Here is a 15,399-nt window from a genome sequence, read left to right on the forward strand (position 1 = left end):
AAGGGCTCTAACATTTCTTGGACATTTTAAAAAACAGTATATGTGCGTATGACATTAGTATGTGAAGAAGTGCTGTTCAGTAGTTTTGGTTGCAGTTTTCATGTTCATGTTTCGCTAATATTCCTGATATGTAATAGCAGTACCATAATGAGATGGACAATAGGGAGTTATTAACAGACCTAGAAAAATGAACTTGCTTTCTTGCTTCTTCATTCCCCAGGAAACTAAGTTACTACAGAAAATTAATTTTACAACCAGTATAGAAAAATGTATGTGAAATGTCCTCGAACTGTGTTTTTCCAGAGATTATTGCTGCTGTAATATAATCTCAGTCAGTACTGCTGCTTATTTTCATTCTTTCCCAAATATGAAATAAAGACACAGTAAGTGACCATATCCAACCAATTACATTACTCTTCCCTCTTCTCCAGTATTTGAACTATGAACAGCTGGGAAAAACTTTTTGAAATAGAAGTATCAAAGTGCCTATGCTCACCCAAAACTGTTACAATATTTTAGATCTTTAGTCTGAGTGAATAAGCATTCATGTGATCTGGAAGCAACTAATACTCTTAAAACTGGTTTAACATTTTTTATTTCAGTTGTATGCATAAAATAATAAAGTACACATCACTTCTGATTAGAGGATTCAACAGTTATTAATTTATTAATCAACACGGTCATTCACAGATACAGCACAGATGAAATTATTATGACTAGATGTTTGAAAATATATTTTTTTATTATCTGAAACAATTCTGCATCTTCATAGTCATTCTATTTTTTAATAACTCTGAGAAAATGTGATCTTTGGAATACCTTATAACAGAATCATTTTACAATAAATACTATGAAGTTACACATGTCTCAATTGGAGTTTCATTACTACAGTAGCACCAGCAATGTCTAAGTAATAGATTTTGATTTAAAGCCACTGTAATGAAGGAACCACATGCAATTAATTTAACTCTTTGGTCCAACCAGTATGAATGAAGCGCACAATTCTGTCAGTCCAATATGATATTTTCTAGTTTTAATTGATCAATATAGCATTTAGATCCCAAAAACAATACTGCAGTGCACATGCATAAAGAGAACGCGAGAACAGAGCCCAGACTGCAAGAAGGGTTGGTAGAATTTGGGGGGAGGGGGGATTAAAATGATGCTTCCTTAGAAACAAAGCATACAAAAAAATACTATTTTTTCAACTTTTCATAAAGCACACATTCTTTAAAATTAAATGTTTCGTCACCTGGTTCCTTCAATGCCTGTGACTAATGGTATGAACAATGAATATTCTACAACATTTTTAAACAACGTTCCCGTTTGAAGAAAATTTGCACATTAAAGAATTTTAGCATCATGAACATCATTTACCTAGCCAGGCATGCCACTCAAATCATTGACTAACCATCAGAACCACACAAAACAGTTAAATTTCAGTGTACAGAAGATGTTTTACTGGTACAATCTGTATTATGTTCAGTTAGCACTAACCAAATTAGCTTTTTATAACATGTAAATGGTTACTTAAGTGTAGACAACAGAACAATGCCATTTGTTTCTATGTCTTGGGTTCTCACAATGTCATACCATTTACTGACAAAGTAAAATAAAACTTCTTCCCATAGGCATGGTTAACACTGTAATTATGATGGACAATTTTAGGCCAGGAAATTGTTCTGTTTCAAGTGAAGCCAATGACTGATATGAAAACATCTGGTACTGTTATACAAAAGATGTTATTGAAACAACAGTGGCGTCACTAAAATGACAAGCTCTCCTCATACAATTCTTGTCAAAGAATGAGAACTTTGTATCTATCGTCTTTCTGGAGGATTTACCAACAACATTGTTCCTTTTCTTTTACAGTTTGACCACCTGAGGACCTATTAATATTAAATTTGAAAAATAAAGTGATTGTTTTGTGAACAATGAAGAAAGTCTGCATGAAGTTACATTTCCAAAATTTACTTGAATATGCAAGTAGAGCCCCAAACTTCTGCATGTTACAGAATATCTATAGTCAACAAATGTCACACACAGATAATCAACAAATGAATAATAATAATAATAATAATAATAATAATAGTGAAAAACAGGAGGACATGTAAGTAATGTCATTATTCTGCTCCATAAACAGAAAAAAGAACAACAAAGAACATGAAGCGAGAGCAGGATACAAATTAAATATTTCCTCCTCCAACGAGAAACCACAAAGCTGGTTCTCCCTCTCTCTCTCTCTCTCTCTCTCTCTCTCTCACAAACACACAAACACACACACACACACACAGCATAAATACATTTTATACATGTAAATGACTCTGACAGACCTGTTCACAAAATATGTGCTCTGCATCAAATATGTTCCAACGGCCGTTTATTTGTAGTTCCACTGGGACATTTAGTTTGTAGATACATTTATTAAACCATATATTTAACCAGTAATTTTCAATATCTCTGTAACACATGACAAAATTACATCATCATGCTCAGTCCTAACAATTTAAAAAATTATATTATTTCTGGTGAAGGCCACTTACAAATACAAAGAACATGTAAAGAGAAGTTACAATTGATTTCTTTAATATCATCACAGTAGTTTCTTTTGTATGGCTAACATGGGTGCCATAAAAAATTTGAGCTAATGCTTAAAAAAATGAAAGAATACTGACTAGAACGCATATGAAGCAGAACAGACAATTTAGTAACCCATTCTCAAATACCCCCATCAGGGTACAACTCCATATTTACCTTTCAATATGCAATTTACATGTACATATATGAATTGACTGAATCAGAATAGAAATATACAGCTAAATAATGACAATACTCCACTGAAGGCCTGTTATGCACTAAGTAACCAGCATTTAAAGTGATACTAAGAAAAAAATACACCTGTAAATCAGTGGCACATAGCAGATAAGATATTCATGCACATGGCAATATTGCCCAGGACCCACAGTGATGTTCTTATATCCTCCAGATATCTACTTGTATTTCTATTGCTCCTTTAGAGATGAACCATATTCACAATTACAACAAAGAAATTTGGCACTGAACAGTGACTGACTGTACCTCATCACTAAAACAAAAAGTAAAATAAAAAAAAAGCAGTAGTTCCTGGGTACTGTAAATACAAATTTACATTTAAGATTAATTACGTGGACTAGATTATAATAGATAGCTGGTTGGCCAACACTGAGGAATGCCTGCCACTTAAAAAAATTTCATCTTGAAATTAGTAGAAGGAAATATTACTTACATAAGGGCTAGTGAGGAACAGATGATGATGATGATGATGATGATGATGATGACTGTGAGAAACAGGATGCAAAGAATATAGTGGAAGCTTCTTTCCTCCTTCATATTACACGAAAGTCTGAAGACGAAACAAACCTAAACTGCTTGCAAGAAAAATGATTGTATTTTAATTATTTCAATTTCTTCATAGTTGGTCATCTCTCAGATGGAAAGCTTTTATTGCTATGACCCCCGATTCCTATTTTTCCTCAAGAAATTGTAACAAAAAAGAAGAACAGCCTAGCAGTGACAGGACATTTAAGTGTCCCATCACTGTGGAACAGTAAAAATGATTAAAACACATAATACACACACATCATTTGACTTGTGGAATAAAGTTTTGCTTTCACAGATACTGGAGGTAAATGACAGTTGTGTTACAGGTAAACAAATGAATGTAGCACGGTAACATGTGTTGTTACATTTTCAAATATTTGTTGTTGACAATGAATTAGGACATTATACAAAGCAGTAGTGTTTGATATTCAGAACAAACACAGGATGGACGACATTTTACATGCTACACTCACAACTTATGGAAAACTCTGCACCATAGAACATTAAGAATTTTTTTACATTAGCAAAGTAATTTCTACAAGTAATACTTTTTCACAGCAGCTCTAGTGCATATATATCTCTCTCTCTCTCTCTCTCTCTCTCTCTCTCTCTCTCTCTCTCTCTCTCACACACACACACACACACACACACACACACACACACACACACACACACACACACACAACCCATCTCAACAAAAGCTGTATGTACAATGTTAAGTACGTACTCACTACTACATCAAAGTGAATTATGTACATGACACACTCCCCATTGTCCACCTCCCACAGTACAAAAATAACAAAGGAACAAAATACACATGGACAGTACACTCATTGAAAATGAGTAAGTTAAATAAAAATAAATATTAGAAACACTTTAAATAATTATAGCAAAATATCTCATGTACAATATATTTAATAAATAAAAAACATGTAAGCAACCTGGCATTTTACCCAGATTCACAATACAACAATATAATAAGAATGAAATGCACGTTAGAATGAAGCAATAAACAAGTTTAAATTTATAGGCTGCTAATGACTGTAACACTAAATTTAGTAACCCATTACAATTTGTATGTTTATTACTTCAAAACCCAGACAGTCAGAAGGAAATAACTGTAAACCTTTTAACATGGTACATTTCTGTTTTCCTGATGAACTCTACTCTCTCTAGTTTAAGCTTTCTTCAGCATAGGTAGATTCAGCACCTCTGGTACTTCTATATCTTCGAGCCTGATGTTTGATGGATTGAAAGGAAATCTTACTGGGAATGTGAATTTTGTGTCCATCAGTAACGTAGCCTGCAAAAGCAACAAAGTTACATAAATAATGTTAACTCAAGCAAAGACTTACTGATTTGTTAAAGCCTGTAGCAAACAAAATAATGTAAAAACATGCTTGTTAACCACTATGTTTATGGTCTCGCATGTGTGCTCATTTGATACATTTTAAAAAGCTTTGCCCTCAGGTCCTGAATTAACACACAAAATGACTACCTTTTTTAACAGAAACCTGTCCTGACCACCACACAGCACGTCACAGGAAACAATTACATTTCCAGAATGAAATTTCATTCTGCAGTGGAGTGTGTGCTGATACGAAATTTCCTGGCACATTAAAACTGTGTGTTAGACCGAGACTTGAACGCAGGACCTTTGCCTTTCATGGGTAAGTGCTCTACCAACTGAGTTACCAAAGTACGGCTTACAACCCGACTTCACAGCTTTATTCTGTCACTGCTAGTACATCATCTCCTACCTTCCAAACTTCACAAAAAGTCTCCTGCCAAGCTTGTGGGACTAGCATTCTTAGTCCTGCAAGTTGTATGGGAGAATTTCTGTGCAGTCTGTAAGGTAGGAGATGAGGTGCTGGCGGAAGTAAAGCTGTAAGGTCAGAATGCAAGTCGTGCTTGGGTAGCTCAGCTGGTAGAGCATTTTCCCCACGAAAAGCAAAGGTCCTGTGATCAAGTCTCAGTCCAGCACACAGTTTTAATCTGGCAGGAAGTTTCAACAGTTATGTTATCTTTAAAAAACACTGTACAGTAACTATTCACACTGAAGAGTATTCTTTGTATTTTTATGTATATCTGTTAAATCCCATAACAACAAACCGAACTGAATGCCAATTGCTCCAATTTTAATGTTTCAATAGATGTACATCAACTTTTGTATGCCATTCTTAATGTAATGCAATCATGTTTGTTTCCTAGCATAGTATTCAAAGAACTGTGACTGACACCCGAACTACAGGGAACTAACATGCATCGAGATTAAGATATAGTGCATTGATAATGGCTAGGCACTAGCCGAAATCTGGATTTGCATAACAAAACCTGCAAAAAACAAATAAATAAATTATAAATTGCGTAACAGTTGCTGAGTGCCCCCACATTCCTAATGGAAGGTAACCTGATATAGGCGAGGGATAAAACTGTGGGAGATATTACAATCATAGCTACTGAGAAGGTTTCTCAGGTAATGGAACACTGCTCTCAAATAGCTGTTCAGGACTGATTAATTTTTCATTTAACTACAAAAGCATCCATGCTGATGAAAAGAATAAAATTAAGAAGGCTAATTGTAATATCTCACTGGCAGTGTATACAATTTAACATTTTCTTGTAGAATGGGTCCATAGCTTCTATAAATTTTTTGGAGGATTTCATCTTAATTTTTGCTGTTAGCACGATGGAGGAAAAAAAAAAAAAAAAAAAAAAATAGTTTATGGACTCTCAATAATGTCTATACGAACTTACGTATGTTACAAAATACTGTGAGAGCCACAATTTGTTCATTTTCCCATACCTGTTCCTGAGGTTCATTCCTTTCCTGGAGCTTCGCCTGTATCTTGCGAATAAAGCTGACAGGAACACGCTCTTCAAATTCATCTATGGTTGTATACAGATTGAGTATTTTGATTATCTGAAATCATGTGTAACAGTTAGAATCCTACAAAACATAATGCACTATAATTACAGCAGAGATATTCAATCAACTAGTAACTATACTACTACAATATATTTGCAAGGCTTTTATAAGAATTATGTACTGAAATACTGAGTTCTCTAAGGGTGCCAACTTTATTCTCTCTGTAGTATATGATGAAATGGAGACAGAAAAAACTGGGACATATTCCATCACATAATCTTGCATAAAAAAATGATGTACTAAAGTGAGATGAAAGTAATGTGGACTAGCAGAAACAAGGCATGCAATAAAACTTCTTATCAAATTTGGAGCTTATAAGCAAAATAACACATGATGGGCAAAGCAAAAAGGATGCAAGAAGCAGATTAGAACAGATATGGAGAGCATTCCTCACTCAAAGAAGTTTAATAACATCAACCATAATCCTTAATTGGATAAGAAATTTCTGAAAATGTATGTCTGGAGTACTCCATAGTATAGAAATGAGTCAGTTGCTGTGGGAAAATCTGAAGAAAAGAGAATCAAAGCATTTGAAATGTGGTGTTACAGAAGAATACTGAAAATTAAATGGATTCATAAGAAAAGAAATAGTGGTTCTCTGCAGAAATAGTGAGGAAAGAAGTATCTGGAAAGCAATGATCTGAAGAAGGGGCTGGATGATAGGACATGGAGTAACTTCCATGGTACTGGTGGGAGCCATAGAGAGCAAAAACTTCAACTTCAGGGGATACTGTTACAGATATAACCAAAAAATAGTTTAGGATGTTGAGTGTAAGATGAAGAGGTTGGCACAGTGGAGGGAGCCATCATGGGCTGCATCAAATCACTTAAAAGAGTGATGAAAGGGGAGGGGGGTAGGAGGGGGAGGGGGAGGAGGAGGAGGGGGAAAACTTAAAAAGACTGACTGGTAAAGTAACCCATTAAAACTGCAGCAGTAATACAAGATGATTATTTGCCAGGCAACACCACAGTGTATAAATTATCACTTAATATCCACTTCTAGCTCAGGCTGTTCCAACAAAGCCCCATGGAGCAGGAGTGCTGACTCCCAAACACATGGCCCATGTAGTAGGAACAGCAACAGCAGCAACTGATTTAATGCAATTCCTAGTATTACAGTTAAAGACCAAAAATACATAATTATATACATCCTCTTACATAGTTACAGATCTAGTTTGATATGTGCAGGACAGGTAGTTGGCTAGCATCTTTTAGTTGAAACAATCCCGATATTTGCTTGAAGAAATTTATTGAAACCACATAAAACCTAAATCAAGGTGACTAGATGAGGATTACAGTCTCCATTCTCCTGTATATAAGGCCAATGTGTTAACAAAAATGCAACCCTGATGGGTTTATTCATAGTTTACAACATTGGTTTGTTTATGAAATAACATCTTTGCAATAATATATAAAGGAAAAGTCTAATGCTGCAATTTTAATTAAACACTAGTGGAGTACTCGCCACATGCTAGTATGTGCAGTGCACATTTAACGTTCAATACAACAAGTACTTTTAAAGGGGGTCTGCCGTAACACATTCCAGCACCTCCTCTTCAAAATTGCATGTGCGAGTGGGCCTCATCTTGCCAGGTCCCTCGGTTCTTCTTTCTAATGAACCAGTCTCCCACATTAGTCAATAGAGGGAACTAAAAACTCATCATGACTGATGGCTATTACGAAAACATTCCTCATACAGCCTCTCAGCAGTGAGACCACTGCAACGTGCTCCCCCATCGACAAGATGCAGTGAGCTCTGCAAAACTGTACCTGTACTGCTCCATTGTATTGTACTGTGTGTGTCTCTGAATAGCACTGAGTAATGAACAGGTCTGTCATTGGTTCATAGTCCATTCTGTCATGGGACAATGTAAATACAATGCATCAGAGCCATCTTACGGATAAGTAAAGTAAACAAAATCTGCATGACGACTTCCTAGTAATCAGGCACGTCATCCTTGTTTCCTTGCAGGAAAAAATGCACATGTAGATAAACAGCACAGTACGAGTAAACATCTACGCATGTTAGTTGTAAATAAGCTGGAAAACAGTAATGTTAGACAAAGCTATAGACAAGTTTACTCCCATATCTCCTTAAGCTGGCTTCTCTGACCCCCAGTTCCCTAACTCAAGTTGTTCAGTGGAGCATTCTCTATATCCCGTTACAGTTTTGCATGCTCTTACAGAAAAACCCTGTATAATACTCATATGAGTCACTAAAAATGGTTACTACTTGAATCAAAATACAACTATAGCTCATGAGTCTTAACGAACATGTTCCTTCATAGCTCTTACAGTATCCAAATGAATTTTTAACATGAAAGCTTTACCTAAATATCACAATGGGAACTCTAGAAGTAATGTTTACCATTTAAGAATTCTATTACAAATGACACCAATTTAAAACTATGATACAATTAATTTTTGATACATACCTGAAACATTGAAAGTTTATCACACATATCACAGACACTCTGAACATCCTCATCCAGTTTACGAGCCTGTAGCAAGTGGGCAGCCTGAATTATAGGCTGTAAAGTATCTGGCACATTGGTATCCTGGAACAAATGTGCTAATTAACTATACTGATCTATAAAAATTAACTAAAAACAAGAACTTGTGTTTTATTTCCAAAAACTTTATCGTTTCTGTAAACCATGTACTAAGACAACATATAAATTATTTTCCATTATGTTTAGAGTATATGTAAAGCTAAAAACAAAGTCTTATTCTGAAACAATGAATATTGCTTCATTTAAAATTATTAAGAGAACTCCAAATACTATGTTTTAGTCTGTGTTGGACAGCAAAATTGAATATATATCCACACATGGAATCTTAAATTTTCCATTTGTAAAAAATTGGTACTAATATTTTAATCGAGTTATACCTCACTTCACTAAGTGAACTTCCAGTTGTGATAATGTAATGACCCATTTTATACAACAACTTATGGAATACTGGTAAAAAGAAAGAGCTGTTTGCCATCCAATTTTGTTTTGAGTTTTAATATTCTGTGAACAGCGAGCCATTCAAGAATGCAACACTTGTGATGAAGTGAAAGGATCAAAAATGAAATCATGGCTGAGGGGCAGAAAATTTAGGATTGGTCCTATGTGAAACTCAGTGCGCACAAAACAGATGAACAATTTTTATGTCCCAGGGTCATCCTTGACTACTGTTCAGAGAAGTGTGCAGCACTGTAACACAAATCTGCAATGGGGTTATCCAACAGATGAAGGCTTTTCTACTATAAAACTCTTCCCATTTCCTGCAGGCATACGTAAGTTCACTTCACTCTATCAGTAAATCACTGAAACTAATGAATAGCAGGAAACTGCTGTTCATATATGAATACTTTTGTTAAGGCTGATCATAGTACAGTAATTTCTACTTACTGAAATGAATGGCTAGAGATGACATATCAATACATTAGAAATATCTATGTTCCATGGAAATAATACTGATATTCGTACAATGCTATTATATTGTCGATATTTCGATATCACTATTATTTGTCCCTGTATTTCCTCAACATACTGAGCTTTCATAATTATATTTGCTACATATTTTTACTGGGTACTGAATGTAAGAAATCACTATTTTTTAGATATTCCTGTTGAATAGACTCAGTAGAACAAAAATCCAACTAGTATTGCTAATACAACATTGATATGACAATAAAGAAGATTAGATATATTGATAATTCATATAACACTGGTATTTACCAATACCAGTGATCTTTTGAAATGAGCTAACACTGTACACTGAGTGTTATGCTCCAAAACACTCATCCCTGTACCAGCACTGTAGTCTGTTGTCAGATCCTGCTATCCAGCTTTACAAAACAGGCAAGCATCTGAGCTCCACGATCTGCGATGAGACGTAGATGTCCAACACTTTGTTGCCTGACTGTGGTCTGATCATTCATCACACATTTTCCACAAATGCTCATGACATTAGAACACTAACAACCCACCTGCTTCACCATTTCTGGGATGCTTGTTGTTAGGTGGTGGGCTGTAACAGTCTACCCTATGCCAAAGTTGCTTATGCCAGTGGATTTCCCGCATCAGTCCATGTCATTGCTATAACGATTTCCCATTCATCTCTGCTCCACTTATACACTTTCTTTTCAGCATTATATAGCCACAGTCTCGCAGGGGGCAGTGGTCATAATGTTTTGGCTCATCATTGAAGGAATAAAAACCACAGTTCTTAAGTGTAGTTGCATAAAAGAATATATTACCCCATTTTACATCATTTTGATAAATGATATGATTCATATGATTTATGGAGTATTTAACCAACCAACCCCATCCACTTCTGGGTTGCAAGATATGGGCTGTGTGCTATAATGAAATGTACGAGACCTCTGGCTGACTGAAAATATTTTAATTTCAATCTTTCTTTAATATGTGAAACACATTATATGCCCTTCTTCCAGCACTAAAAGTATTCTATCTAGTCTGCCAAATGTCTTTTTTTCGCTTTTACTGTAAGCACATCTTTCTTGTGTCACTCCAATTCACACCCTGTATAATAATATGGACACACACTCAAAAGACACAATCTATCACAAACTGTTTTCAAAGAAAAATATTACATATTTATATTGTCTGGAAAGAATTGTACATTTGGCCTTTCACTGTGAAGGGTAGTTTATTATGCAGCTTTACACGAATATGCACCAATTTTCCGACTAACTCTATCTATATTCTTTCTGTTCCTTGTTCTGTAACAGCAGATAGAACTTCTCCAAGTTAAAGCGTCTTGCTACTTTTTCAGTGACTGGAGACACGCTATTAATACAGAGGAAAGATACGATTATTATTTTTAGTCCTTTGAAATGTGGCTGACATGAGACACTATTTAGAGTGCCTGTAGATGTTTTCATTGCTTGTTCTTGCTACATAAACATTGTTTTTGTTGCACCAGAAGAAATGCCTCATTGAATATTTCCTTAAGTTAAGTAAGGGTGGAAGAAAGCATAATTTGAAGACTGAAGCTGTTTCCTCCTGATATAGGGTTTTAATTTGCATAGCAAGTAAATCACTAAATGACTCCTGATAACTTATGGCTCAACTGCTCTTTTTGCATCCATTTTCAGTTGTGAGTCCAAAAAAATTCCTAGTCATCTGACAGTTTCATATTAATTTACTTCTTCACTTGTTTCATGGAGACGAAGTACATAGGCTCAGTTTTGCTTTTATTTATCACTAGCCAATCTGGCAATGCAGCCCCATTGCTAAATATGTATTGGAATTGGATATACATCCTTGCCGCCTCCTCACACCTCTCTCCATCCCACCCCTACCCTGTCCACATCCTCTTCCCCTCTCTCTCTGGCCTTGAGCCTTATTTACTGATATTGCAAACAAATTCTTAAATGGGAATTAAACTTGCTTAAAATGAGTGGGTAAATCGGTTGGGATCATTAATATATGGGGTATGAGAGAGACCTCTCCAGCTGCTGGACCTGTGAATATAGTTTCTTCAATGACAGTATTCCTCATAGTTTTAATCTGTGGATGGGTGGGATTAGAAAGTTTCAGACAATTCAGATTCTCTAACAGTATCACAATCATAAGCCAGTACACCATAATTACAACTTTCCTGTTTTATGTGGAACCCGAATACAGGGAAGAATACTAAACGACCCATTTTCATGGCACAGCACAGCACTTTCTTTATCGCACATCGATTCTAACCAAAGTTGGCACAAAAACAGAAGGTCTCAAAGAGTACCGGCAATGTGGGGTTTATAATGTTCTAGCTCCGATAGGAGCAGAGAGACTGACAATAATGTGTTTTTCATGCCTCTGGCATACACACTGACCTTACAACAGGCATCTTATGTGGGAACAGTAGTGGCCTGCCAAATCAAATGACTCTAGAGGGCAGCCTACATTTCACGGGCAAGAGACAGTTTTCTGGGCCCTGACATGTAAGTTGCGTGACATGACAGACGTGTTGTGTCAGTGTAATGTTGGCCTGCTTTACTGAACTGTATTGCAGGGGCTACAGGTGCCAGTGAGCATGGTTGGGGACTTGGGGACATGTTCAGATCGATAGAGAAGGCAATGGACAGAGTGAGAGGAGAGAGGGTGGGGGGGGGGGGGGGGGTAGAAGGGACAGAGAGGGGGCCAGTGGGCAGGTGTAAGGAGTAGGGGGCAGTGGGCAGGTGGAAAAGGAAGGAGGGGGGAGTGGAGATGTAAAGAGAGATGGGAAGGAGGACAGGATCAGAGAGAGGGGGAGGAGTAATACATTGACATTGACATTGACATTGACACACACACACACACACACACACACACACACACACACACACACACACACACAAGTACATGCAGGTTTTCCTCTTCCTTCCGATCATGTCCTATGATGTAAACAACACATGGAAGCAAAAGTCTTTCGTTGAACCACATTAAAAGGATATTTGTGTTCTAATGTGAGTCTTATTGTTGGTAACCATGGCGACATTATGGTAAATAATGCTTGTAATACAATATTGATTAAAACACTACGTTGGCAATCTTCATAAATAGAGAACAATAGGCATGAAATCTACAGCTCGTTGACGACATGGAGGTCACTCAGTACAGGGACATCCTGGGTGAGAAAGAGGGCAGAAATTGTCATGTTATGGAGCATCTTTAGGGCAATGGTTTACATCCTTTACATCAGCTCATACCAGCCTAAGACTGAGCACCGAGTACAGATTTGCATATTACTTGCGGAAGTAATAATGATCTATGAAAGTCCATAACAGAGACAGCCGTCTTCAAAAGTAGCATTTATTTGCGAAACTGTGAAATTATATTAAAGTAGTTGTAACCCAACACATGAGCAGAACGAAGGTTGCTAATAGACACACTAATGACAGACAGGGGGTTATCACTCAGGCAGTGACTCAGCATCCTTTCCCACCCTTCCAAACACTGTGAACCAATAATACAGGTGGCAATGACCCAACAACGAAAATCTTGCTTACCACACTAATTCCATATTACATGATCAATAACTTTGTGTATGGTCTGCATTTTCTGCTTTCTTACAAGGCTTACTGGGCATGAATATGATGCACTGTTTGCAGAAATCTATATGAAAATCAATGTTAAAGGTCGTGATGATACCAAAGAAAACTTAAAACGCAGGAAATGTTGTGACACTGAATCGTTACTGACGGGAAAGTACTATACTGACAGAACAGGATGTGTGTTAGAACCAACAGAAATGAATGTAAAAAGCAGGAAAACGTAAAATATGGGAAATTAAAAATGGTTTTACTGTACATAATACTACAAGAAAGACAGATTAAGCATTTTCACAAAAATACGGTTTCTGATACCATAATACTTATAAGCTGCTAGCACCTACAAGCATGTGGCTTTCCGGTTTCATATCTGTTTCAATTATCTAAATACTCCTTTCAGTCCATGTACAACTTATCAAGTTCAGTAATGGTTCTACCTCTCACCCAACAGATAACATTATACAAAAAAGAAAATTGCATAAAACTACTCCATTTCTCTACATTATTCAACAGAAACAGGTCATCCCGTTAGAGTAACTGGTGCACTACCCAGTATATTGGTAACTTTTTAGAGACCCTTGGAAAAAAAGGGTTGATCTGTTAACTAAAGACATAAGTTTTACAACACAGCTAAATTAGTATTCAATAAAAAGAAAACCTTACACACAAAGTAATGTGTACAAAATCACCAGCAAAGACAGTGGTAAGATATGCAGTGGTTAGACAGGCAGACATGTTGTAATTAGTTTGTCGGAACACAGGGGCAGCTGACATCAAGCGAAGACATCTTCAGAACATCTTTTAAGAGAAAACCACGCATATGCTTTACATTGTGACATTTTACATATTGTTACGAAAAGTAGGAATCTGGCACTACTGGAAACATCTTAAACCAATGAACACAGCACAGAACGCCAGCACAGTTTTAAATGACTGGACACAATTCCCTTGTTTATCTACATTAATTTAAGGTTCAGTTACGCAAATTTTAGATTACAATAGTAAAAGAGATTTCTTATTTTCCTGTTAAATTTAACAATTTTCATATAAGTATACAATAATATTGGTGTAGATACACATCTTTTATTTGTAGTTACAACATTCAGTAGTCACCTGATGATGACACAGAATGTCAAAAACTGGTTTGTGAATGAACGAACAACAGAAGCAGGCACTCAGGAAGTTAATTCAACTTCCCATCAAGAAGCAGGATATCACTTGTACAAGCTATGCCCTCCAGCACAGATATTTCCATTTTTTTTGTCTCATTAGTAAGGACTCTACACTTATATCCCTACGGAACATACGAGTCATTCTTTCGCAGACAATGCAGCATAATCACAACCTGGATTCTCAGTCATTAAAAATGTTAGAATTTTTGGTCTGCTTATAATTTTTGTCATTGGTCCCTTGTTAAACACATGTGAAATTCTGAAGGATATACTCCCCTACTTAACCTTTCTGTAAACAGAATATATTGTTGAACACCCACATACTTAATGCCGAGCAAATTAGATTTCAAATGGACAGTGGGCCTGAAAGTGTGAAACAACCATGAATTTTACACGTAACACTAACATCAGTGAAATTAGCTGCCATACAATGCTTCCAAATTGATAGTCCAGGAAATATTATTTATAATTGTGCTCAATTTAATTTCCATACGTCTGGTTTTTGAAGTTGGAAAAGCTGCAGTAATCGGCAGTTTAACTGGCTTTTGTTTAATTCTTCACCAGAAAATTAATGGTGCACATTTACTTTTCGCACCATATTCGCTGTCATTTATATTCCAATACATATTTTAATGATAAAAAGGTGCACCAAATGTATGTTTGAACAAAATCTGTAAAACAAATTCCATGAGGCAAGAAATATGAAGTTTTGTGGTGACAGAGAATCTTTTCTCAAAGCTTAATATCAATTCTATCGTATATTGTTAACTTCAAGAGTTAATTCTGTGCAAGATAACTGCATCAAGGAACTAGCACATTGTGATCACACTGCAGCACTTTTAAGCTTCAAATATTTTCACTTCATACTGAGGACACCTTGGAACTGCCAATGTCAACAGTGA

General features: G+C 36.1%; 1 protein-coding gene across 1 annotated transcript in view; it reads right to left on the reverse strand.

The window, feature by feature from the left end:
• Positions 1 to 653: 653 nt before the first annotated feature.
• Positions 654 to 15,399, reverse strand: part of LOC124721661 (unconventional myosin-Va) — a 348,113-nt gene continuing 333,367 nt past the window's right edge. The window contains exons 29-31 of the mRNA XM_047246731.1: positions 8,725 to 8,847; positions 6,167 to 6,283; positions 654 to 4,663 (exon numbers count right to left, since the gene is read on the reverse strand). Of these exons, the coding sequence (XP_047102687.1) occupies positions 4,538 to 4,663; positions 6,167 to 6,283; positions 8,725 to 8,847 (366 nt within the window). The 3' untranslated portion in view covers positions 654 to 4,537. The remainder of the gene's footprint in view (positions 4,664 to 6,166; positions 6,284 to 8,724; positions 8,848 to 15,399) is intronic.

This window comes from Schistocerca piceifrons, chromosome X, assembly GCF_021461385.2.
Source record: "Schistocerca piceifrons isolate TAMUIC-IGC-003096 chromosome X, iqSchPice1.1, whole genome shotgun sequence".
Taxonomy (NCBI): domain Eukaryota; kingdom Metazoa; phylum Arthropoda; class Insecta; order Orthoptera; family Acrididae; genus Schistocerca; species Schistocerca piceifrons.